The sequence below is a fragment of the Hyla sarda genome, chromosome 3, assembly GCF_029499605.1.
Source record: "Hyla sarda isolate aHylSar1 chromosome 3, aHylSar1.hap1, whole genome shotgun sequence".
Taxonomy (NCBI): Eukaryota; Metazoa; Chordata; class Amphibia; order Anura; family Hylidae; genus Hyla; species Hyla sarda.
In genome coordinates this window covers 91,370,101-91,396,429 of record NC_079191.1, presented here as the reverse complement: position 1 = coordinate 91,396,429, position 26,329 = coordinate 91,370,101, and the positions used below count along the sequence as shown (strand labels likewise).

Genomic DNA, 26,329 nt, shown 5'->3' with positions numbered 1-26,329 from the left:
CTCATATCCCGACCTCATATCCCGTACTCATATCCCAACCTCATGTCCCGTCCTCATATCCCAACCTCATGTCCCATCCTCATATCCCTTCCTCATATACTGTTTTCATATCCTGTCCTCATATCCCGACCTCATATCCCATCCTCATATGCTGTTGCATATGTAAACTAGCTGAGTACCCAGCGTTGCCCAGTTTTTCCTTCTTAATCCTTGTTGGGGAGGAAAATCAACAAAGGCGGAAGCTTTTGACTTCATATCCCATCCTCATATATTGTTGCCATATCCCAACCCCATATCCCGTCCTCATGTCTCAACCTCAGATCATGACCTCCTATCCCGACCTCTTATTTCGACCTCATATCTCGTCCCCATATCTCAACCTCCTATCCCGTCCTCCTATCTTGGCATCCTATCCCGTCCTCCTATCTTGACCTCATATCTCGAACCTCATATCCCGACCTCCTATCCCGACCTCATATCCCGTCCTCATATCTCGACCTTATATCCCGTCCTCATATCCCGTCCTCATATCTCGTCCTCATATCCCGTCCTCATATCCCGACCTCATATCCAGTCCTTATATCCCATCCTCATATCTCGACATCCTATCCCGTCCTCATATCTTGACCTCCTATCCCGACCTCCTATCTCGACCTCATGTCCCGACCTCTTATCCCGACCTCATATCCCATCCTAATATCTCGACCTCATATCCCATCCTCATATCCCGACCTCCTATCCCGTTCTCCTATCTCGACCTCATATCCCGTCCTCCTATCTCGACCTCATATCCCATTCTCATATCTCGACCTCATATCCCGACCTGCTATCCCGACCCCACATGCCGTACTCCTATCTCGACCTCATATTGCGACCTCTTATCTTGTCCTCATATCCCATCCTCACATACTGTCCTCATATCCCGTCCTCCTATCTTGACCTCCTATCCCAACCTCATATCCCGTCCTCATATCCTGACCTCATATTCTGTCCTCATATCCCGACCTCATATCCCGTACTCATATCCCAACCTCATGTCCCGTCCTCATATCCCAACCTCATGTCCCATCCTCATATCCCTTCCTCATATACTGTTTTCATATCCTGTCCTCATATCCCGACCTCATATCCCATCCTCATATGCTGTTGCATATGTAAACTAGCTGAGTACCCAGCGTTGCCCAGTTTTTCCTTCTTAATCCTTGTTGGGGAGGAAAATCAACAAAGGCGGAAGCTTTTGACTTCATATCCCATCCTCATATATTGTTGCCATATCCCAACCCCATATCCCGTCCTCATGTCTCAACCTCAGATCATGACCTCCTATCCCGACCTCTTATTTCGACCTCATATCTCGTCCCCATATCTCAACCTCCTATCCCGTCCTCCTATCTTGGCATCCTATCCCGTCCTCCTATCTTGACCTCATATCTCGAACCTCATATCCCGACCTCCTATCCCGACCTCATATCCCGTCCTCATATCTCGACCTTATATCCCGTCCTCATATCCCGACCTCCTATCCCGTCCTCCTATCTCGACCTCATATCCCGTCCTCCTATCTCGACCTCTTATCCCGTCCTCTCTAGACCTCATATCCCGACCTACTATCCCGACCCCATATGCCGTACTCCTATCTTGACCTCATATCCCGACCTCATATCCTGACCTCTTATCCTGTCCTCATATCCCAACCTCATATGCCGTCCTTATAGCCCAATTTCATATACTGTCCCCATATCCCGACCTCATATCCCGTCCTCCTATCTCGACCTCATATCCCATCCTCATATCCCGATCTCATATCCCGACCTCATATCCTGTCCTCATATCCCATCCTCATATCCCAACCTCATATCCCGTCCTTTTATCCCGACCTCCTGTCCCGTCCTCATATCCTGACCTCATATCTTGTCCTCATATCCCGACCTCATATGCTGTCCTCATATCCTGTCCTCATATCCCGACCTCATATCCCGTCCTCATATCCCGTCCTTATGTCCCATCCTCATATCCTGTCCTCAGGTGGGACTGATTTGTGATGAAGATAATATAAGCTGAAAATAGAAGGGGACGTGGCTTTGTGAGACTAGGCGTGATTTGAAAGCCAGACTGATGCACAAAAAGGGTAGAGAATAAAAGGTGTGGGACTTAAACAGTAGGCGTTTCTCTTTGAGATGGGGTGTGGCTTGCATTCACCAGGAGATGCAGAGCAGAGCTTGTGGAGTAAGGTACTGGAAGTCCCATATACTTGCATGGGACTTAAAATAAAAACCCATCTTTTATATAAGGGTGTAGGTAAGGGTTAATTTAACTATCATATATATTTATTTGACATATAAGTAATATGTGTACTAGGTATTATTGAAATATCTCCAGCCGTATGGAAGTTATGCGGGAAAATACATTTCCCATAGATTTACATTGGACTTTAAACAAAAACCCCGACCCTCACAAATGGGGGTAGTTAAGGGTTATATTAACTATCCTATATTTTTAAGTGGACATATAAGTAACATGTGACCAAGTATTATTGAAATATCTCCAGCCGTTTGGAAGTTATGCAGTAACATATATTTCCCATAGACTTGTATGGGACTTTGAACAAAAACCCCAACCCTGGCAAATGGGGGTGAGTAAGGGTTAAATCACCTATCCTATGTTTGTTGTTGACATATAAGTAACATGTCTGCCAAGTTTCATGTTAATATCTTTAGCCGTTTGGACGTGATGCTTGAACATACACACATACATACACACAGCTATATATATATATATATATACACACACACACACACACACACACACACACACACATACATACATATTAGAGATGAGCGAAGTTACAGTGATTCGATTCGTCACGAACTTCTCGGCTCGGCAGTTGCTGACTTTAGCCTGCATAAATTAGCTCAGCTCTCAGCTTTTGTCTTTAGACTGTTTTTTGTGTCTAGAAAAGGCGCACAAAAGGTGCAAGCAGGGTTTATTTGCTCCTTTTTTTGTGCCTTTTGGTTTACACATTTCTGCTGATTTGTAATCCACTGATTTTGGCAATACACGTGATATGGACGGGTTTTATGAACTGCGCCTTTTTGTGAAAAGGCGCAAAAAAGGCGCAAAGCCACTAAACAGTCTCTAAACTACACCAGCCCAGACTTAGCTTAGCTTTTTGGTGTATGTGAAGAGAGAAATTTCAGAAAATGTGACCTGCACAAAATTTATCAAATGCTCTGTGACCATTTAATAAATGTGGTGCTCCTACACATCACCAGCACACAAAAAAAGGTGTAAAAAAATACTTCACTTACACCTACAATGATAAATGCTTCACTTACACCTACAATGATAAATGCCAGCCTATGTGTGTGTATGTGTGCGTGTGTGTATGTGTGCATGTTCCAGCATCACGTCCAAACAGCTATAGATATTAACATGAAACTTGGCACACATGTTACTTATACAACAACAAACATAGGATAGGTGATTTAACCCTTACCCACCCCCATTTGCCAGGGTCGGGGTTTTTGTTTAAAGTTCCATACAAGTCTATGGGAAATATATGTTACTGCATAACTTCCAAACGGCTGGAGATATTTCCATAATACATGTTACTTATATGTCCACTAAAAATGTAGGAAAGTTAATTTAACCCTAACCTACCCTCAGGATACCCTGTTTAACCCCTTGCTGCAAATGGACATTCAGTAATCTGCAGCTCCCGATGTAGGGACCCACGGCTAATGCCGGACATCACCGATCGGGCTGATGTCCGGCATTAACCCTTTAGACGCGGCAATCAAACTTGATCGCAGCGTCTAAAACAAAAATAAACATTGTCGGTTAGCTCAGTGGTGCTGTTCGGGACCGCCGTGGTGAAATCGCGGCATCCTGAACAGCTTGCAGGAAACAAGGAAGATCCCTACCTGCCTCCTCGCTGTTCGATCGCCAAATGACTGCTCCATGCCTGAGATCCAGGCAGGAGCAGTCAAGCGGCAATAACACTGATCATTGCCATGATATTGCATGGCAGTGATCAGTTCCCCCTGTGGGGGCTATAACATTGCAAAAAAAAAAAAGTGAAAATAAAGTGTTAATAAATGTGATTTAACCCCTTCCCTAATGAAAGGTTGAATCACCCCCCTTTTGTCATGTAAATAAAAATAAACATATGTGGTGTCACCGCATGTATAAATGTCTGAACTATAAAAATATATCGTTAAAAATCACGTAAAAAAAATTCCAAGGTCCAAAATAGCGTATTTTTGGTAACTTTTTATATAATTAAAAAATCTATAAAAGTGATCAAAAAGTCCGATCAAAACAAAAATGGTACCGATAAAAACTTCAGATCACAGCACAAAAAAATTAGCCGCTTATACAGAAAAATAAAAAAGTTATAGGGGTTAGAAAAGGAAGTTTTTCAACGTTTAAATTTTGGTGCATGTAGTTATAATTCTTTTTTTTGTAGTAAAATAAAAATCAAACCTACATGAATTGGATATCCTTGCGACCATATGGACCTACAGAATAAATATAAGGTGCAATTTTTACCAAAAACTGCACTGCGTAGAAACGGAAGTCGCTAAAAATTACAAAATGGCTTTTTTTTTCTTTTTTTTTCTGGTTTCGCCGTAGATTTTCCAGTGAAATTATTAATGGTATTACAAAGTAAAATTGTTGACCCAAGGAACAAGCCCTCATATGGATTTTTAGGTGGAAAATTTTAAGTGTTATGATTTTTAGAAGTTGAGGAGGAAAAAACTAAAGTGCAAAAATGAAAAATCGCCAAAGAAGGAAGGGGTTAAAGTCCAATGCAAATCTATGGGGAATGTATGTTCCAGCATAACTTTAGTACGGCTGGAGAAATTTCGATAATACTTGGTCACATGTTACTTATATGTGAAATAAAAATATATAATAGTTAAATTAACCCCTAACCTGCCCCTATATGTGAAGGATGGGGTTTTTGTTTCAAGTCCCATACAAGTATATAGGACTTCTGGTGCCTTACTTCACAAACTCCGCTCTGCATCTCCTGGTGAATGCGTCAGTCACTGGCAAGCCACACCCTCCCCGCATGCCATACCCCATCTTGCAAAGACACGCCCACCATTTAAGCCACACCCCTTTTATTTTCAGCTTACAATATCTTTACCACAACTCAGCCACACCTGAGGATGGGATATGAGGATTAGAAATGAGGATTAGCTATGAGGACAAGCTATGAGGAAGGGATATGAGGTCGGGATATGAGGATTGGATATGGGGACAGGATATGAGGACAGGATATGGGGACGGGATATGAGGACAGGATATGGGGACGAGATATGGGGATGGGATATGAGGATTAGAAATGAGGATTAGATATGAGGATGGGATATGAAGTCGGGATATGAGGACAGGATATGAGGGCGGGATATGAGGTCGGGATATGAGGAGGGAATATGAGGATTAGAAATGAGGATTAGATATGAGGACAGGATATTAAGTCGGGATATGAGGACTGGATATGAGGTTGGGATATGAGGACGGGATATGGGGACGGGATATGAGGTTGGGATATGAGGATGGGATATGAGGATTAGAAATGAGGATAAGAAATGAGGACAGTATATGGGGACGGGATATGAGGACAGGATATGGGGACGAGATATGGGGATGGGATATGAGGATTAGATATGAGGATGGGATATGAAGTCGGGATATGAGGAAAGGATATGAGGGCGGGATATGAGGTCGGGATATGAGGAGGGAATATGAGAATTAGAAATGAGGACGGGATATGAGGACAAGTACTTCCTCCCTCACAAGGATTAGGTAGGAAAAACTTGGCAACGCTGGGTACTCAGCTAGTATGAAATATATACAGTGGTCCCTCAACATACGATGGTAATCCTTTCAAAATGAACCATCGTTTGTTGAAACTGCGCCGGCGATGGAGGGGATCGTGAAGATGACGCTCCGGAGCCCCAAGGACAGGTAGTAGACCATCACCGGAGCACACGGGGCACCGGCGGCAGCTGAAGCAGTCTGCGCTGCCGGATAGCCATTTATGCGATGGCTTTGACATACAAAAGCATCGTATGTTGATGCTGCCTTCAACATGCGATGGCCTCTGAGAGGCCATCGCATGTTGAAATTATTGTATTTCGGGGCCATCGTAGGTCGGGGGGTCACTGTATAAGGTTGTTGGAATATATTTAGTGATAAAAATGGGGACGTGTTCAATACTTATTTCACCTGCCGTAGATACTGACTGCACAACACCAAAGACTTTACCATTGACATTCAGCTACTAGAATACTGAATGTTACTTGGGCCACCAAAAACCTATATGCACATGTAAGGCTCGCCATGGAGCAAATCACTTCTGCTTTGAGAATTTAGGAAGCCTGACATTTTGGGGGGCAGGGCTGAACCAAGAAAAAAAAAAAAAAGGCCACTTCTTATAATTATTTATATAAATGCCCACATGATGATGCCACATGACTGCCCAGGACAATTATAATAGGAACATCAAAAGGGCAGGGGCTAAAACCCCCTTTCTAGTCAACCTGTGCACGTCCTTGCCAATATGTATCTCTGTACAGTATATTATGCATGCTGCATTTCCACTATATATCTTGAAGTGGCTTTTGATCTATGCTTCCTAGTTAACATGTAAAGTCTAACTGTAAAGTAAACTGACATTGAGGTCTCTGATGTTTAACCCCGGGTCGAGCTCTGATGCAAAACAAATTGTGAACACAGCAGATTCTCTGGAGCAGGTGGAGAGCAGTAAAGACGATAGTGGACGAGAAACAGCAATCGAAAAGGTGAGTTTTACAGTATTACACTATAAAGTGGTTGTCTAGACCAGTGGTCTCCAAAATATGGACCTCCAGCTGTTGCAAAACTACAACTTCCAGCATGCCCGGACAGCCAACGGCTGTCCGGGCATGCTGGAAGCTGTAGTTTTGCAACAACTGGAGGTCCACAGTTTGGAAAGAGGTTCTTCACATTAAATAACCTGTATATTATAGCCAATCTCAATTATAGTTATATTTAGAGGTCTCCTAACCACCAGCCATGACAGCTACACTGGATATATTACCAAATCCTATTGACGTATCAGGAGGTCTGTCAGGTTCTGGTATTTTTTGATGGTGAGAACTAATGGGAACCTTGACCCAATAGTGTGAATAGAGCCTCAGTTGCTTCTCTTCTCCATTATTATTAGTATTATGTAAGGAAGATTTCTCTCATTTAGAACCATAGGGGTTAAGTGGTTTATGGTTTATGTATGTCTAGGACCCCAGGATACGAACTTCGACACCATGAGCAGTAGTACTCCTCTCCAAGTCTTCGCTATTTTACTAGCTGCCGCGGGGATGACTTGTACCCTTGTGTCCACTGTGTCCCTCAGATGGAGAACGTCCAGTAGCAGCGGTACTCTCATTACCTCAACCTCCATATTTGAAGGGCTATGGATGCAATGTGTGGGCACCGCTGTGGGCTCGGTGCAATGCAAGAGGTTCGCGTCGCTTTTCAGCCTGCCAAGTAAGTACTTTTTGACGTTCCTGCCTATTATTACTGTAATACCTATACTATGTAAGTTGTGGTGTCAGCGGGGTGAAATGCAGGGTAGCTGTTATAACCCTAGGGGAAGATGTTATAACCCTAGGGGCAGATCTTCTTGTCGTGACGCATGGTTTAGCCTTAACCACCCGAAGGTAATACCGCTGTTCCTGGGCTAGGCATGGGGGCAATGAAGACACCGACGCCAAGTTACGGACAATGGTAGCTTTACTGAGGGTAGACAGGTGATACAGTCTATCCAGTACAGCCAATATCCCAAGGAGGTGACCAGTGACACAGGGGGACCTCGCAGGCTTGCTGGGACTTGCAGTATGTAGAGACACTTTAGTGCAGGCCACGGTGACTATATAGAAGACTTGACTTGACTGACTTGACAATTGACATGAAGATGACTTTGAGCTTACTTGAGCTGACTGTGGCTACAGACTTTAGGCTTGAGGCCTCCAATGCTCTGGACACTTTCTGAGGCAACTGCACTGGACCTCAGCAAGGATAGTAATGAGTTAAGAGAGAGATTGCAGCCCCTCCCCTGCTTTTATAGGGGGGCTGTGCAAGGAGCCCATAGGTCACTTGGGGGGGGGCACCTGGTCACTAGTGCCTCCTGGGTAACAATCACATGGTAACAGCTATTAAATAAACAGTACATTTTATTATACAACTTATGTACATAGGGGATAACACATAAAGGGGGCCCTGGGGACATGGAGAGACTCTGCCTGACAGGACAGGAGTAGCGGGGGACATACCATCCAGTACTGGGCCACCACATAAGTCATAGTGTATTATACTCATAGCCTTCATAATACAGTATAGAAATGCAGAATTCTAGTACTTACCATTTCAATGAAGGGAGTACAGTGACCCCCCGACCTACGATAGCCCCGACATATGATCAAATCGACATACGATGGTCTCTCAGAGGCCATCCCATGTCGATGTCAGCATCAACATACGATGCATTTTTATGTCAGGGCCATCGCATTAAGTGCTATCTGACAGCGCAAAATGCTTAAGCTGCTGCCGGATAGCAGCTTAATGTTCCCCGTGTGGTGCGGTAAGTATTATTTACCCCTCCACGATGCTCCGGGGTGCCCTCCAGGTCCAGCGCTGGTCTCCTCCGGTGTCTTCTCGGCCCTCTCCGATGACGTCAATACGCTGCTGCGCACGTCATCCAATAGGAATGGCGTACGCAGCGGCGTAATGACGTCGCTACACAGGCCCAGTAAGGCCTTGCGGAAGATAGCAGAGGACCGGAGAAGACAGCAGAGGACCGGAGAAGACAGCGGAGGAATGGAGATGACCAGGAGAGCCCAGCGGAGGCCCGGGGTCACCATCGGGAGCGGCGGGGACAAGTGAGTACAGCTTCCTATACTTTACATTGCACGAATCCCTCAACATACGATGGATTCGACAAACGATGGCTCGTTTGGAACGAATTACCATCGTATGTTGAGGGACCACTGTATTCATGATGATGATAGTGTCTTTAGTATATAGTACTTTATACTGTATCATAATATTTTGCTGGCTTAAACGTACCTGTCAGATCCCACAAAAAACAAAAAAGCTTGTTACATGTTACTCTGTATCTCATCATGATCATGTACATGTATTTTTACTAAAAATAGCATATTACAGCTGCTCAATGTCTTTTCAATTGTCTCAAAGGGAGGGGGGCGTGTCCTCTCTTGCCTGCACTGTGATGACTCCTCCCCCTCCCTCACTCTGCTGATTCACGCCGGAGCCAGGAAGCCCTGCTCTGTAACCCTTTCCTCTCCTGTTCCATGCTGCACACACTCACACACACACACACACACAATGATTATTGGAAATTGCCTGTACTCTACCACCAAAGACAATATGGTGAGTGTATAACTTACATCTTCCTATGTCATTAATGTGTATCATCCTTAGGCAGTACTGTAATGCTGGGACTTGTAGTTTTGGAATATTTGGAGGTGCAGTGTTTGGATATCTCTTTTTTGTAGCAGTGCTGCCTTCAGCTGTGTGCCTACAGCTTTTGCAAAACTACAATGCCCAGCATACCCAGACATCCTTTGACTGTCCAGGCATGCTTGGAGTTGTAGTTTTGCAACAGCTGGAGGCACATGTTTGGTAAAACTCTGTTTTACAGCAGTGTTGCTGCAGGCTGTGTTCCCCCTTCAGCCTTGTCAATCAGCCATCTTGTGTCCATGAACCTTGGACACATTCATGCTGCTGTGGGACTCATCAGTATCCCAGGAGCTATGGGGACCCCTAGTGGTGGGATTTTCAAAGGCAGTTTTCTTTAATAAAATGTGAAAATGTTTTAAAGAAGTATATTAGAAAAACTATTGTTTTTCCAAGATGTACAACATATAAAAAGTTTTTATATCTGACAGTGCCCATTTAATGCCAGCTTTCCCTATTAATGAATAGTCATCCAAACCTGCCATTTTAAGCCGGACTGGCTGTCTAATGCAGTGTTTCCAAAACAGTGTGCCTCCAGCTGTTGCAAAACTACAACTCCCAGAAGGACCGGACAGCCTTTGGCTGTCCGGGCATGCTGGTAGTTGTAGTTTTGCAACCGCTGGAGACACACTGGTTAGGAAACACTGGTGTAATGTGTATAAAGGCCTCCCAACTCTCTCCCAACAAGTGATGTCAGGGGAGAGAAGGATCGGCCAAGTTGGATTTTCATTGACCTTTTGAAGCCGCCACCAAAAGAGCCTGGCAGTGCCTCATCTCCCCTCTCGTACCTATGTGGGATCTCTGCCCTCTGTTTATTTGGTTATCAGGATCATATGAACTTTCTGTCTAGCTGGGTCTACTGTCTAGATCCCATCTCAAGCCATGTCTGTTTTTAACTAGGGCCACACCCCTTCACCACACATACAGGCCTTCTTGTTGGTCATAATGCAAAAAGCATCTAAGATACTTTAAAAAAAGAATCTTTATGTACAATTTTTATTTTTTTACTTTTTTTTCATCCTGTTTGTGGGTGAATGATCTGTATGATATTATTTCCGCCTCCCCCCTGCATGGGGTCTTGTTACAGCATATTGTGCTACTAATCCATGCGTGCTAATACGCAATAATAGCCTCTGAAACTAAAATACATAAAAAATGTGGTGCAAGACATACTGACAGTTATTTGGGGCAGGTTAAGCCAAAATTCTGGTGCATTTAAATAGCAAATTTTCTCCACTGTTTTCTTTCTATTTACATCTCTTCAACTTACCATCTCTTTCTTCCACTTTGCCTCTGTTTCTTTCTTTTTTGTACCCTATCTTTTAGTCTGGGTTCACACTACTGAATTTCCAAGTGTAATTCCGCTTAGAAATGACACTCGGAATTTCCGGTGCAGAATTCTATTAGTGTCAATTGGCTTCTGCAGCACAGTGCACATTGTGGAATTTCTGCAATGGAATACATTGCCATCTATGGGGATGACGATGTATGCACGGTCCTAGCCAGTCGGATATTACAGTGTGAACCTACCCTTTTTGTCTCACACTACCTATTCTCGCTCTAGTACTCTCAACCACCCTCCTGCCTACCCTTTCAGCTCTCTTCCTCTCTCTCTTCATCTCTTGCTTCAACCTTTCTTTCATCTCCTTTCACCTATTTATCCCTCTTACTTTGGCCTCACCATCCAAGCCACTCTCTTATCTCCTCCTCTAAATCTCCGACTGTTGAGACCCTTGAGGCTTCTTACCAACCCGAGAGGTGCTGCCACACCGTCCTGTGTGGAGGTCTAGCCCGGGTTGACCCCGCTTTCACTGTCTTTTTACCGCCAAGCTGTGACTTACAATAAACAGAGATAAAAAAAAAGGGAGGGAGGGCAAAACTCCGGGTCCTGGGCAGATTGAGGGGGGAAGGGAGGCACCACAGCTATAAATACCCAGGGGAGGGCCCCTGAAAGCCCGGGAAACTATTAAACCCCTGATTGGTGCACTCCTCCCCCCCCCCACCCTTGGGACATACCACTATAGTTACCGACAAGTTTTACAGGCGGGGGAGGGGGCTAAAAACCTTGCCTGTATATTTCTTAGCCCCTTATTGCTCACCAGTCAGGGGGCAAGCTAGTTATGCACAGCTTGCCCCTCCAGACTGTTGAGACCCAATTAGCTCCTAGCAGGCTATAACTACCCCTCCCCTTACTACAATAAATAATTAAATAATAACTGACACAACAACAATTTAACTTTTCCGTGGGTGGGAATCGGCCACAGCTTTATTTATAAAATTACTTATATAAATAACAATTTAACTGTAACAAAGACACTGATTGGCTTCTTACCAACCCGAGAGGTGCTGCCACACCGTCCTGTGTGGAGGTCTACCCCGGGTTGACCCCGCTTTCACCGTCTTCTTACCGCCACGGAGGAGACCAGTTAGCCCTACACTGGGCTCCGACCCCCACCCAAGATATACTGGATAGCCAACACCTGGGGCCACCTCAGCCCCCCGGACACACCTAACACATTTCCTCTCCAGGAAATCCGCTCAACACATTTCCTCTCCAGGAAATCCGCTCAACACACTTCCTCTTCAGGAAATCCGCTCAACACATTTCCTCTCCAGGAAATCCGCTCAACACATTTCCTCTCCAGGAAATCCGCTCAACACATTTCCTTTCCAGGAAATCCGCCCAACACAATTCCATCTGAGGTACCTGCCACCAGGATCAAATTTTTTTTTTGTGTGAACTCCTCTCTCAGACTCGCCCATACACCGAAGAGTGCCACAGCACTCACACCACCTTGCGGAAAGCCGCTCGCAAAACAAAACACATATGGGAAAAACAAACTGGGCAAAAATAGCAACACAACATGCAGATCGCCAGCGCCCCACACGCTGCACTACCCTCTCCGTAAACCCAGCCACCTCCGCCGGCCCCGACACAAAAAAAGAGAGCGAATCCCGAACTCACAACACTCCATCCTATCAAAGAAAAGCAAAAAAACGCAAAACAGACAAAAAATCTGAAATTGAATAATCGGGGGCGGGGAGCAAAAATTAAAAAAGGGGGGGCCCTACCCCCGCCCAGTCATCAATAGGACGACAACCGGAAAAAAACAGTAAGCTGCGTGTCCCGGATCGCCTAAGCAGTCTCGGACCGACGGCCTGCAAGCGCACGAAATAGGCACTCAAAAACACATCAGACACCCAAGTCCCTTAGACGGAGACAAGGAGAAAGGAAGTGCTCCATCCAAATAGCCCAGAAAAAAGCCAGCGCAAAACCTCGGATCAGAAAAACGACGCAAGAGCGACAACCAAAATCCGACCCACCAAGCGACCCAAAAACTCAAGAAAAAACGGTCGCCGACAGCAAGGCCACCCACTCGCGGGCCCAGCCCCTAGGTATACACCAACATCCCACCAACCACAGAGCAGAAAAGAAAAATCACCCCCCCACCCCCGTCATGCTCCGTGCAGCAACCGCACCCCACTGGATCGCAGCACAGAGGGAAATATATATATATTTTTTTCTAGTAGGTGAGTCACATGAACAGGTGGAGAGTACCCAGCGTCACATACTAAGAATGTTATTTGGATGCACGGAGAACACAGCCCAAATCTTGAACCTCCTTGGAGAGGTGACACAGCAGTTAACTTCCGTTATCACATCCTATTAAAACAAAATAGGAAATCAAACATCAGAGCCTCGTAAGGTTACTATAAGGGGCATTCCAGGTATGAAAAACAAATCCCCTATCCACAGACACATTTGGAAGACTCTGGGACCCTCCTCGACTGTAGACATCCCGGCCTCCACACCAACACCAACCACTCGCCAGCGCCTTACCGTGAGTGCGACCAAGTCGCAGGAGCCACCAAAGCGGACCAAGAAATACATCACTCTGCACAATGAACCACGGGCCAGCCACACGAGCAAACCTTCCGACTCCACCCGGGGGAGCAACCTCCGGAACCACTGCCAGAGAAAAATGGGACAAAGCGTCAACACCCAATACCGACCCCAGGGAGCATAGCCCCAAAATAAATCGTAATTCCAAACAGCGAAGAACTAGGTGCAACAAGCCGAGCACAGGAAGAAAGCCAAAAGAGATAATAGCAGTGACAACGCCCAGAATGTCAGACCGACAACACGCCACGATCACTCAAATCACACCCTAGAAAAGAAGAAAAGTATCACCAAATTAGAGTGCAACCAAGCGCAGGGTCCACGCCAACCCACACAGTATCGTTACAATTCTAGAACATGAGATGCCAAAGCAAGCACCCATAGTCCCACAACCAACACCAAGGGAAAAGCGCAAACAACCCAAGCATGGCAGAAACCCACCGACTACCTAGACCCAGGGGTAAACCACCCCGCAGCACCCCTGGAAAACCAAACACCACACCAACAACCCACCAAACCAGCCACATCTGAGAACAGAGCGAGCTCCCCATGAGCCGCAACGGGGGACTGAAAGCAGGCCTGTCCACTGCACGACTCATGAAAAACCCCAACCAACCGAAACGTCAGCCCTTAGAGCACCCGGGGCACAAATGCAGGGGCACAGTTACCACACATCCTCAGCCAGAGACAACCTGCAGGAAAAAACTCTGCCCAGAACCATATTCCCCGTGGAACATTCAGTAAACTAGCAAGGACCAGAACCAGGGCATCTAGTGAGCCCCGAGGAAACCAAAACAGAGAAAATGCAATCACTCCCTGACCACAGGAAAGCAGCAGACCAACGCCAACGCAGCATGCGGAAGCCATGCTAATCTTTACTGTATCGTTCCAATTTTAACATATGTGCTGCCGAAGCGAGCACAAAATATGGAATGCTTCACAAAGTTGCATGTCACCATAAGGCAAGACAAACGGATACTCGAGCGAAACCTTTTTACCAACCAGAGACTCAAGCGAAACCTACCCACTGCCACATCAGCTAAAGCACCCAGCACGACATACAGGAGTCCCATGCCTACCAGAGATTGGGAGCAAAACAGGAAAAAACATCAGACAAATACACTAGGACAAATGGAGCAGCGGAGAGAGACTACAACTAAGATGGAGAGAAAAACCAAACAAAGAGGGAGAAAACCAAACAAACAAAACCGTAATTGGGTGGCAGCCACCGATCCAGGATGAGGAACAAGCCTCGGGAGCTAAGTCCGCCAAACCCCGGCCACCCAGAGTTTAAAGCCAAAAGACCACTCACCCAAGCGCGCACCGCGCAAGATGAAACCCTACCAAAGCACCAGTCAAGAAGAGACGTACCCAACTCACAACCAGAGACCAACACAGACAGACACCCATACCCGAGACCCAAACTCAGCAAACACACGGGAACAAAAGGACTAACACTACACAGAACGCAGCCTTAAGCACACACCGGGGAAGTGGCCAAGCCCCGCAGCAGAACACTCACCAATTCCAGAAGATGGAGAAGCACAACAGCTGGAGGGACCACTTCACCACTGCCGCAGGCGTGGGACAAGGCGTGCTGGAAACCATGCCGGGAAACCAGGAGTAGAGGACTCCGAGGCACTGTATGAGGCAGAGGAGGAGGGAGAACCCCTGCGGGAAGAACCGAAACACCTACTCCCTGCAGGTGAGCAGAAGGTCCAAAAAACACTGCCTGTACCGCCTACCAGAGCGAGAATAAGTCTATGCTCCCATTCGGCCCCAGAGGGGGAAGAGCAACATGAAATCAGGGGAGCACTCCCTACCCCTCCACGGGGGGCACTGGAGAGGCAGGAGGAAGAAGGACAGCAGCGGCAGCAGGGGGGGGGGTTGGGAACTTGGGGCGGAGATATGATTGGGAGGCGGTGGCTGCAAGAACATGGGGAGCACTGGAAAAGCATGAGGAAAAAGGGGGGCAACAGCAGCCACGGCAGCAGGGGGAGATAAGGGGGGGGGGGGGTGCTAGTGTGGTGGGTGTGAGGAGCTGGGTAAATGAGTGGGGACGGTATGAGGGCTCATTCATTTTGCGCCGTGATCCAAAGTTGTCCGCGGTACCAGTGTCGTTGCGATCAGGTTTTTTTTTTTTTTTTGCCGTGTATTCATATTTTTGGTTATAAAAAGGGATCAAAATAGGCTATTTCTGACATTGGAATTTATTTAATTTATTATTAGAATTTTTACATTTTCTCTTTTTTTTTTTTTTTTTGTGTGTGTGTGTGTACGCCATTGACGGAGCGCATCAATGGAAGATATATTTATATAGTACGGACATGTACGCACGTGGCGATACAATATGTGTGTTTATGATCGGTGTAATATACAGTTTTTTGTTTTTTTAATGCTTTTTATGTATGGGGTAAAAGGGGGGGTGATCCAAACATTTAATATGGAAAGGGTTAATGATCTTTATTAAAGGAGATGTCCGGTGCTCACTTTTCTTATTTTATCCGTTCCGGGCTGAAAAATAAAAGAAAACAAATTTTCTCTTACCTGCCTAGGCTCCCCCGGTGCTTCAGTACCGATGTTCGGTCCCCGGGCTGTATTCTTCTTACTTCCTGTTAGCCCGGCACGTCAAACAGAGCTTCAACCTATCACCGGCCGCAGCGATGTCCCGCCTCGGCCAGTGATAGGCTGAAGCTCCGTGTGACACTGCAAACACTGATCCTTACACAGATCACACATGGCAATGATCTGTGTTATCGGCGATTGATTGCTCAAGCCTGAATTTCAGGCTTGGAGCAATCAATGGACGAGTGACCCTCCTGCTGCGTTCCAGCTGATCGGGACATCGCGATTTAATCGCGATGGTCCCGATCAGCCCGACTGAGCAGCCGGGATGCTTGCACTAATACTTTCAGACGCGGCGATCAACTTTGATCGCCGCGTCTAAAGTGGTAATGCCGGACATCTGCCCGATCGGCGATGTCCGACATTCGCATGGGTCCTGGTTGCTAATAGCAACCGGGACTCGCCGGCTACGATGCGCGCTCACCTTGTGAGCGCGCGCTACAGCCAGAGACTTGCAAATGGACGTTAATAAACGTCCATTTGCGCTAAGGAAGATAAACAGCAGCAGCCATTGAGGGGCCGCCACCTCAGAGAAGGAGGGGACCGCAACAGGGGGGAAAAGGAGACGGAGTGCGCTCATAAGGAGCCCGCCCGCCCAGGGAGAGGCTGAAGGTACAGGCAGGGGAGAGGGCTTGGGCCACAGGCAGGGGAGAGGGGACAAGGAAACGGGCAGGACAGGGCTCACAGGGACTAAAGGGGAAAGGAGGGCGGGACTGTGAGGGGTCCGCCAGCCTCCAGAACCCGCCGCGGGCACAACAGGAGGGGAGGCCAGCTCAGCCACAAGCGAGCATGCCAGCCCTCACCCTCCTGCTCCATCCGGGCCATAACTAAGGGGCAGACACATACCAACCAGCAGTCAAAACTCCGGGTCCTGGGCAGATTGAGGGGGGAAGGGAGGCACCACAGCTATAAATACCCAGCGGAGGGCCCCTGAAAGCCCGGGAAACTATTAAACCCCTGATTGGTGCACTCCTTCCCCCCCACCCATGGGACATACCACTATAGTTACCAACAAGTTTTACAGGTGGGGGAGGGGGCTAAAAACCTTGCCTGTATATTTATTAACCCCTTACTGCTCACCAGTCAGGGGGCAAGCTAGTTATGCACAGCTTGCCCCTACATTTTCATTAGTCACACTGAAATCTCTGCTGTAGTAGTATAGCAAGCTTCCAATATGTGCAGCCCAGCTTCTTACATACTATATATATCCAAGGATTTCTAAACAGCATTTACTATTTATTTGGGGTACTATATGATCGATTTTCTCAGGTTTGGCCCACACCCGGCGCTCCGGCTAACCAGCACCCACAATCCACATTGAATGGGATTGGAAGCCCTGCGCTGTTCATAATGGTGGCGCCAAATGGTGGAGCTGTTCAGCACCCACAGTCCACATGAAATAGGATAAGAAGCTCTGCGCCATTCATAGTGGTGGCGTACTACAGTAACTGCAGCTCAGCTCCGATTGATGTAAATAGGAGATGAGTTGTGGTTACCCAGCACAAGCACTATACAATGAACAGCACAGAGCATCCAGCCTATTCATGGTGTAGTGTGGACACTGAACAGCTAATCAGAGAGGGGACGGGTGTTGGCACCCCCCCAAATCAGTGATTGATGGCCTATCCTGAGGAGGGTACATTTACACACTGTAACGTGAAGTGGCTTTCCCACTGCCGGAAATCCGCTGAGAGTTAAAGTGGTACTCCGGTGGAAAACTTTTTTTTCTCTAAATCAACTGGTGCCAGAAAGTTAAACAGATTTGTAAATTACTTCTATTAAAAAATCTTAATCCTTCTAGTACTTTTTAGCTGCTGAATACTACAGAGGAAATTATTTTCTTTTTGGAACACAGAGCTGTCTGCTGACATCATGACCACAGTGCTCTCTGTCCATTTTAGGAACTGTCCAGAGCAGCATATGTTTGCTATGGGGATTTTCTCCTACTCCGGACAGTTCTTAAAATGGACAGAGATGTCAGCAGAGAGCACTGTGCTCGTGATGTCAGCATAGAGCTCTGTGTTCCAAAAAGAAAAGAATTTCCGCTGTATATTATTAAAACATTTTAGCCCCAAGCCAGCTATGGAGGCATAAAAACAAAAACAAAAGGGAAGGTAAAAGTCAATACCAGACCGGGCAGACTGGCGTATATAAATGCCGAAAATCATGTTGCCAAGTGTTGTTCATGCATTATAAACAATAAAACTAATTTTAAAAGCAATCAGACCGGGGAAACTTTCCCAATAACATCCCACATGAATTGCCATTCGAGATTTGTTATTTACATAATCGAATATGTATGTCATAAACAGTACATGGGACATACCACGCAAGAATTACACTTGCGACTTAATCAACATAGAGCCAATATTCGAAAAGGGTACCAGTTACACAGTCTATCTAGACAGTGCCAGTCAGAACACCCATAAGTGCCTCAACCTATCAGAATATATCCAACTGAATACATTCCAGAGGATATACCAAACAGAATTCAAACCCTCAATAATAAAGAAATATACTGGATCTATAAGCTACGTACATTACAACCGAGAGGCCTCAACGAAGCAACTGAGGTTATACGGTAATAAAAAATACCAGATCAGTACTTTTGGTCGTCATTCATTATTCAGATCAATGCTTATTTTCAAATGAGTATCCTCCTGTCACCCTATCCATTCTGATACGGCCTACAAATATAAATATAAATCTAATGGGGTCTAGTGGGCCAAAAAACAAATTTGCTAACCATATTTTTACATCCCATTCAATTCTATATATACCATTCCCTCAAAGGTAACCTGTAAAAAATAATAATTTTACCTATAAACAATAAGGTTCAAGTAAATGCTAGTGGAAATGTATTCACACAACTATTAATAATAAGAAATAATTGGCCAAAACGAAAATTGAGAAAAATTATAATTTTTTTTTATATATATATTTTTTTATTTTATTATTCCACAGGATGTCTCGAACCGCAGCCTCTCTGGGAATACAAAATACAAAAAAAATCAACCCTCTGTCTACAGTGACACAGGCTCTGTGTTTAAAACACGTTTTCTGGAACTTTTACTAGTATTCACTCTTCCTTTGATTTAAAAAAAAAAAAAAAAGAATAGAAAATAAAAAAAATTGTAACCCATCGGGGGTTATGAACCTGGGACCTTTTGGGGACTCCGATCACCAAAAAGCACTTTCCTAACAGTAGCAACATGGACCCTTTTCAAAAAGCTACCCTTCAGACACTTATACTATAATAAAATAAAAAAAATACTAGTTTACCTTATAAAGTTTTAACATAATGCTCCTTATGACATCATCAGCGGAGAATATCCTTTTCTCTTTCCCATCTAATCATTGTGCAGTCTATTATTTGGAACCATCTTTTTTAAAGTTTTACAAGGATTGTCATTTTTATATTTTGCATTGGAGTTTTATAATACTGTATTTTATCCTATAGGAATGTCTAAATGATTTTCTAGATTGACTTATACAAACTCGTGTTATTATATATATTTTTTTATCTATAAGTAGCATGTTCTGATTGGCAGGACGCACTTGCCTGTGTGAACAGGATGTCATGTCTTACTTGCGTCATCCGGTCAGGTAACTTCCGGGCTCTTTCAAATATTTTATGTCTAAAACACCACTTTTTTCCACTTCTGTAATAGACTTAAGAGAGCGGATTAGCTCTCGAAACGCATTGTCCATGAGAAATAAAGATACTTAAAGGGTAGCTCCCACCATCCTATTTTTTTTTTTTTGCTAGTCCGTTACCTGATTGACAGGCAGGGAGCGAGTGCAGCCTAACTGAAAAAGGACTGATTGCCACTCCAAAATCAGTCCTTTTTCAGTGGCCGGTTTTTAAATGTAAATTAAACCTTTTTAATGAAAAAACAATAATAAAAGTATATTAGAGATATGTTGTAGTACATAAGTACTACAACATATCAAAAAATAAAGTTGGCGACAGTGCCCATTTAACTACAATCCACGGTGCCTGTGGTCCTTGCCACTAGCGACCCCAGTTTTTTTCCCCGTCTGGATTTCTTCAGCAGTAGCACAAGTATAAATGCACCCTCAGGGTATGTTCACACAGTAATTGAATATTCTGGCCAGCTCTTGGAAATCCACTGTCTCATAGACGGCAACGCATTTCTGAGTAAAATCTGCAAAGAATAGACATGTCTATTTTTTCTGCAGATGTCAGAATCAAGATTACCGCAGTCATTCCACCTTGTGGACAGGGCGGCAGGATCCCATTGAAATCAATGAGAATTTGCTGCAGCGGAATTTCTGAGCAGAATTTTCCGGCGGAATTCTGCATGAACATTCCGCTGTGGGAACATAGCCTAAATAAGCATAAAAATACAGGTATACTACTTTACAACCACCTTCATATAAGTGAAATGCCCCTTTAAATAAAGTCTCCAGGCAGGAAAACTTGTAAAGACAAGTTGCTAAAACTGTGAATGTTTTGCCTCACACGGTAGAATCATTAATGTTCTGTTTAGAATTTCACACCTAATAAAGGTGAAATATTTATCAGCAGATGTTTTATTAACGCACCTAAAATATTTATCAAAAGCTATGAATAAATTTCACACATCTTAAAGATGCCAGAGACGAACACAGGTAGAGGAAGTTCACTTAATATTACAGATTTATCGTCCATTTCTGCCGCACGTATCTCAGGAAGGATCGGAATATGCAGGTAAGTGTATACGGATGACAAGTGTACATTACATGGCCTGTCTGATGGGGAATAGAAATGCTTCATAAACAGTAAGAGGGGGTGGAGGAGACATTAGGGGGAGATTAGACATGGCTCATGGTAACGGAGACATGCATGGTATTTGCATTTATGGTAATAAAAAAAGCAGAAAATTGTTGAGAAAAAAAAATGAAAGTTACATCTTATTTGTGAATCTTATAACAAGCTGAAAAAGTTCATCAAACAACAACAACTTAGAAACCTAAAGTAGTCATCCAGCGTTTCAAAACTGATCGCCTATTCTCTGCATTGGTCATCAATATTATATTAGTCAGGGGTCTAACTCCTGCACTCACCATACCACTAATGGCGGTGCAGAGAACTGCAGGGTTGTCCAATTCAGGTGCCTGCACTTACCATACATTTGTTAGCAGGGTCCTCTCATTTAAAGAGTACCTGTCATGACGTTATTACATTTTATAATCCTCCCAGTTCACTGCCCCCATCCTGATAAATCACCCCCTGCCTTAAGTTTTTATATTTGTTAGTTTTCTACCTTGATATTGCTCTGTATTTTCTGCTCAGTCTCAGTCAGATTCACAGACTGGGAGGGGTGTTCCCCAGCAGGCGTGACATCATCTGAAGCCATACAGGGGAGAACTTCCCCCTCACTCTGCTACACACAGCCCAGAGCAGTTTAGTGTGTGAGATGAGCTCTGATTGGATAAGGCTGCACACACACTCCTCAGCATTTCCTGATTTTGGACTTCTGCCAGGCCAGCAGGAGTCCAAAGTCTGTGCAAGATATAGGGGGAAATGTGCCCTGGACAAGTAGGGAGACACCTAGTGGCAGCTTTTTGTAAACACAAATAAAACATTTTTTTTAACAAAGTACATTAGAAAGATTTTTTTTTTAATTTACCATAAGGATTGCAATAGCAAAAATTAGTTTTAATGACAGTTCTCATTTAAGTGAACAGGACAAAGCTGCAATTCTTTACACTACTGTGGTGGCCCAGTATGGGAGAGGTTACCCTGTACCCTTGCTGCCCTGTCAGGCAGCCTCCTGCAGTGACCCCTGTGCCCCCCCCCCCCCGCATCTGTTTATTGTAATTGCATATAATCCCTATGTTATATATGTAAGAATGTTATATCTTTAAGACTGTTTACCATGTGATTGTTACCCAGGAGATATCAGTGATCAGGGGACCTATGGGTGACTAATGGGACCCCACCAGAACCTCCCCCATATAAACCCTGGGTGGAGCCTCTGCACACTCTCTTAGTCTTTGCTGAGGTCCAGTCAAGTCATGTCTAAGTGTGTGTCCAGAGTCATAGGAGGCCTCAAGTCCAGTCTGCAGCTACAAGCTACAAACCTGAAAGTAAGCCACAGTCACCGTCCTGTCAGTCACAAGTCAGTCAAGTCACAGTCATCTAGTAACATAGTAACATAGCTCATAAGGTTGAAAAAAGACCAGAGTCCATCAAGTTCAACTAATGAGTCCCTACTGAGTTGATCCAAAGGAAGGCAAAAAAAAAAGACTCATACTAGAGGTAAAAATTCCTTCCCGAATCCAAATATGGCATCAGAATAGATCCCTGGATCAACGTTCTGTCCCTATAAATCTAATATACATAACCAGCGATGTTATTATTCTCCGAAAATGCATGGCTGGGTATGCCTGGGTATGAATAGATCATGGGAGAGATCTCTGTACGGTCCCCTGATATATTTATACATAGTTATTAGGTCTCCCCTAAGCCTTCCTTTTTTGAAACTAAATAACCCTAATTCTGATAATCTTTCTGGGTACTGTAGTCCTCCCATTCGCCGTATAACTCTGGTTGCCTGTCTTTGAACCCTCTCTAGCTCCACTATATCTTTCTTGTATACTGGGGTCCAGTACTGTACACAGTATTCCATGTGTGGTCTGACTAGTGATTTGTACAACGGTAGAATTATTTCCTTGTCGTGGGCATCTATGCCCCTATTGATGCACCCCATGATTTTATTTGCCTTGGCAGCAGCTGCCTGACACTGGTCACTACAGCTAAATTTACTATTAACTAAGACTCCTCAATCCTTTTCCATGTCAGTCGTCCCAAGTGTGCTCCCATTTAATACATAATCCCAGCCCTTGTGCATTACCTTACATTTTTCAGTGTTGAACCTCATCTGCCACTTCCCAGCCCAAACCTCCAACCTATCCAGATCCATTTGTAACAGTGCACTGTCCTCTATAGTATTTACCGCTTTACAGAGTTTAGTATCATCTGCAAAGATTGCTACTTTACTATTCAACCCCTCTACAAGGTCATTAATGAATATATTAAATAGAACAGGACCCAAGACTGATCCATGTGGTACCCCACTAATAACCAGAATAAGTACCATTAATAATCACCCTCTGTTTCCTATCACTGAGCCAGTTACTTACGCACTTACACACATTCTAACCCAGCCCAATCCTTCTCATTTTATGCACCAACCTTTTATGTGGCACCGTATGAAATGCTTTGGAAAAATCCAGATATACGACATCCAGTGATTCCCCTGGTCCAGTCTGGAGCTCACCTCCTCATAAAAGCTGATCAGATTAGTTTGACAGGACCGATTCCTCATAAAGTCATGCTGATGTGGAGTCATACGTGGCCTGCACTAAATTGTCCACCTCTACTAAAAGTCCCAGCAAGCCCTTAAGGTCTCTGAAGTCACTGGTCACCTCCGTGGGTCCTGGCTGAACTGTATTGCTTTTTCCACCTGTCTAACCTCAGTAAAGCTACCGTTGTCTGTAACTTGTCGTCGGAGTCATTATTGTCCGCGTGCCGGACCCAGAATCCAGCAGTATACCTTCGGATGGTATTGAGGATAAACCACGCTCTGGCGTCACGAATACAAGGGGTAATTCCATCTGCCCTTTGCATCCCACCCTCTACCACACTAACCCTTACTGAAAGTACAGCAAGTGCAGGAATGAAGCACATTGAAACATTGAAGATCCTGCCGCACTTGCCTGAGTTCCACGGCTCCATCAGATGTTTGGCAGAGCTTCAGCTAGATAGGTCATCAACTTTCAAAAGCTGGATAACCAATTTAAGGTCCTATTCACACCGCAAAATTCAGCACTGATTTGGACCACCCATGCCTCTTCTGTATACATACCTTTTCCTGCCTGCAAACCCCCTCCAATGGGGAAACAGTTTGACAGTGTACACAGATGATTTTTCCACAATAAATAAATAATGTGAGAGCATCTTCACATGGCTGATTTTCACACTGAAAAATAAGGCAAAAAATCCATGCAGAATCCACACCTGGAAACCGCAACTGATTTTAACATGTTTTACAAAATTAGGCACAGATTTAATGCAGAATTCACATGGATTTTAACTCCAATTGATTTTAATAGTAAAAGAGCCCTGTTCATGTCTTCCAGCGTCTGATAATTCAGCATAGCTTTTTTTCAAAACAGTGAGAGGAAAAAGAAGAGTCATGAAATGAATGGGAAGCCGATTGAGACATGGACTAGGTGCAAAAATTTAATGAGAATGGGGCTTCGAGTTTTGGCACATTTTTCTGTGGTTTTGTCCAATTATAAATGAATGGGAGTTTAAAAATTCACATCGAAATGCACATGAATTCATAAATTTTGCATCAAAATCCAACTGATTTTTTTTTTAAAAATGTGTAAAAATAAATGGGGCTAATTATAGATGGGGATTTCGCGTGGATTCAGCCTCTTATTTTTCAACATGAAAATCAACAGTGTGAACATGTCCCAGGGTTTCTATAAGCTTGTAAAATACTCAGTGAGCCACATTTATTAAGACTGGAGCTGTGTACACTAGTCTAAGGCTCGGTTCACATTGTGGAATCTCTGGGCAGAAAATTTCATTCCGGAGATTCCAAGTGCGGCCAGCGCCGACTGAATCAGTCAATGCTAGGACGGGGCGGACACTTCAGTCTCCAATAGACTGCAATGTGTGCCACGAGTATTTCCGCTTGAAGAGTGACCAACGCCATTCTTCAGGCGGAAATTTTCAAGTGGATTTTCCGTTCACAAATTCCAAAGTGTGAATTTGTGAACGGAAACCCATTCACTACACTATACATTTTAGTAAGCATAATTTCTGCCTGCAATTTCAAAGCGGAATTGCAGGCAGCAATTCCGTAGTGTGAACCTAGCCTAAAAGTATGTTAGGGTACGTTCACACGAGCGGATTTACAGCGTATTTAGCTGTGGATCCGCCGGTGAAGGCCCGCTCTATGCTGTCTTTAGATGTGCCTGCTCATAGCGGCAATACGCTGCGACGAGCAGACACACTGCAGCGATGTGCGCGGAGTACTCACACATCGTGGCCACTCTCCCTCCTATGAGCTAGGCAGAGAGCTCCCGCCATGTGCGAGTATACTGCTACTCGCACATCGCAGTGTTTCTGCTCGTAGCGGCATATTGCCATTACGAGCAGGCACATGTAGAGACAGCATAGAGCGGGCCTTCACCAGCGGATCCACAGCGAAATCCGCTGCATAAATCCGCTTGTGAACGCACCCTTAGAGTGATTGCAGTAAATTCATTAGAAGGCATTCCCCTTTTAATAAATTTTATATAAATTTCCTACTATCCTAAACATCTGCCATGAGCCGGCGTATCTTTGTTTTCGCCATGTTACAACTTTAGTATTATTAAATCTGTCTAAAATTTGATAACCCACCCTCTCCCCCCAGTAAAACACACTAGGGGAGATTTATCAAAACCTGTGTAGAGGAAAAGTTGCCCAGTTGCCCATAGCAACCAATCAGAGCTCTTCTTTCTTTTTTAACAAGGCCTCTGCAAAATGAAAGACGCGATCTGATTGGTTGCTATGGGCACACAGGTTTTGATAAATCTCCCTCACTGACTTTTTTTTGCAACGAGCAAGTGCGAAGATAAGTTGCACATTTTTGCTCAACAATGGTGTGCCAGTTGTATTATTACTAATGACCACTAGGTGGTGATAAATGGAAACCTTCAAATTAAATCAAAACAGGTTTTATATCCCAATGTTTTCTACCTTATATATTTGTTAAACATGTCCACAGCCTGTACTAGACCACTAAACGTATCTAAGTATGCTAAAAGAGTGGCCTGTTGATATATGTTTATAAATCATATTTAACTATTGAAAATCATAGTTAAAAGGAGTATTCCGGTTTCAGAAATTATTGAAACAAGATTATCTCCCCAAGTTATAAAACCTTGATCACAAGCAAATGAGCAATCACCTGGGGGGAAATTTATCAAAACCTGTGCAGAGAAAAACTTGCCCAGTTGCCCATAGCAACCAATCAGATCGCTTCTTTCATTTTCATGAAGGACTGTGAAAAATGAAAGAAGCGATCTGATTGGTTGCTATGGGCAACTGGTCCACTTTTCCTCTGCACAGGTTTTGATAAATCTCCCCCCTGGTGAGGGGAAGAGACTCCAAGCCGCATGCAGGGGCGTACTACAGAAATGACAGAACTGTTTCACGTCAGTGACAAATTGTACTGGCCTCTGCATGTTTTTTTCTTAAAATAC

General features: G+C 44.5%; 1 protein-coding gene and 1 pseudogene across 3 annotated transcripts in view; one reads left to right on the top strand and one right to left on the bottom strand.

Moving 5' to 3' along the window:
• Positions 1 to 6,537: 6,537 nt before the first annotated feature.
• LOC130361508 (claudin-19-like) overlaps positions 6,538 to 26,329 on the top strand; it is a 57,873-nt gene continuing 38,081 nt past the window's right edge. Inside the window, exons 1-2 of one of the 3 annotated variants that reach the window (XM_056564565.1) lie at positions 6,538 to 6,815; positions 7,291 to 7,539. In XM_056564565.1, coding sequence (XP_056420540.1) covers positions 7,317 to 7,539 — 223 coding nt within the window. In that variant the 5' untranslated portion in view covers positions 6,538 to 6,815; positions 7,291 to 7,316. Of the gene's footprint in view, positions 6,816 to 6,938; positions 6,991 to 7,081; positions 7,146 to 7,290; positions 7,540 to 26,329 lie in introns of those variants that run through there. The other 2 variants (XM_056564564.1, XM_056564566.1) reach the window with 2 other exon arrangements.
• LOC130363401 (U6 spliceosomal RNA) lies at positions 14,284 to 14,351 on the bottom strand (annotated as a pseudogene).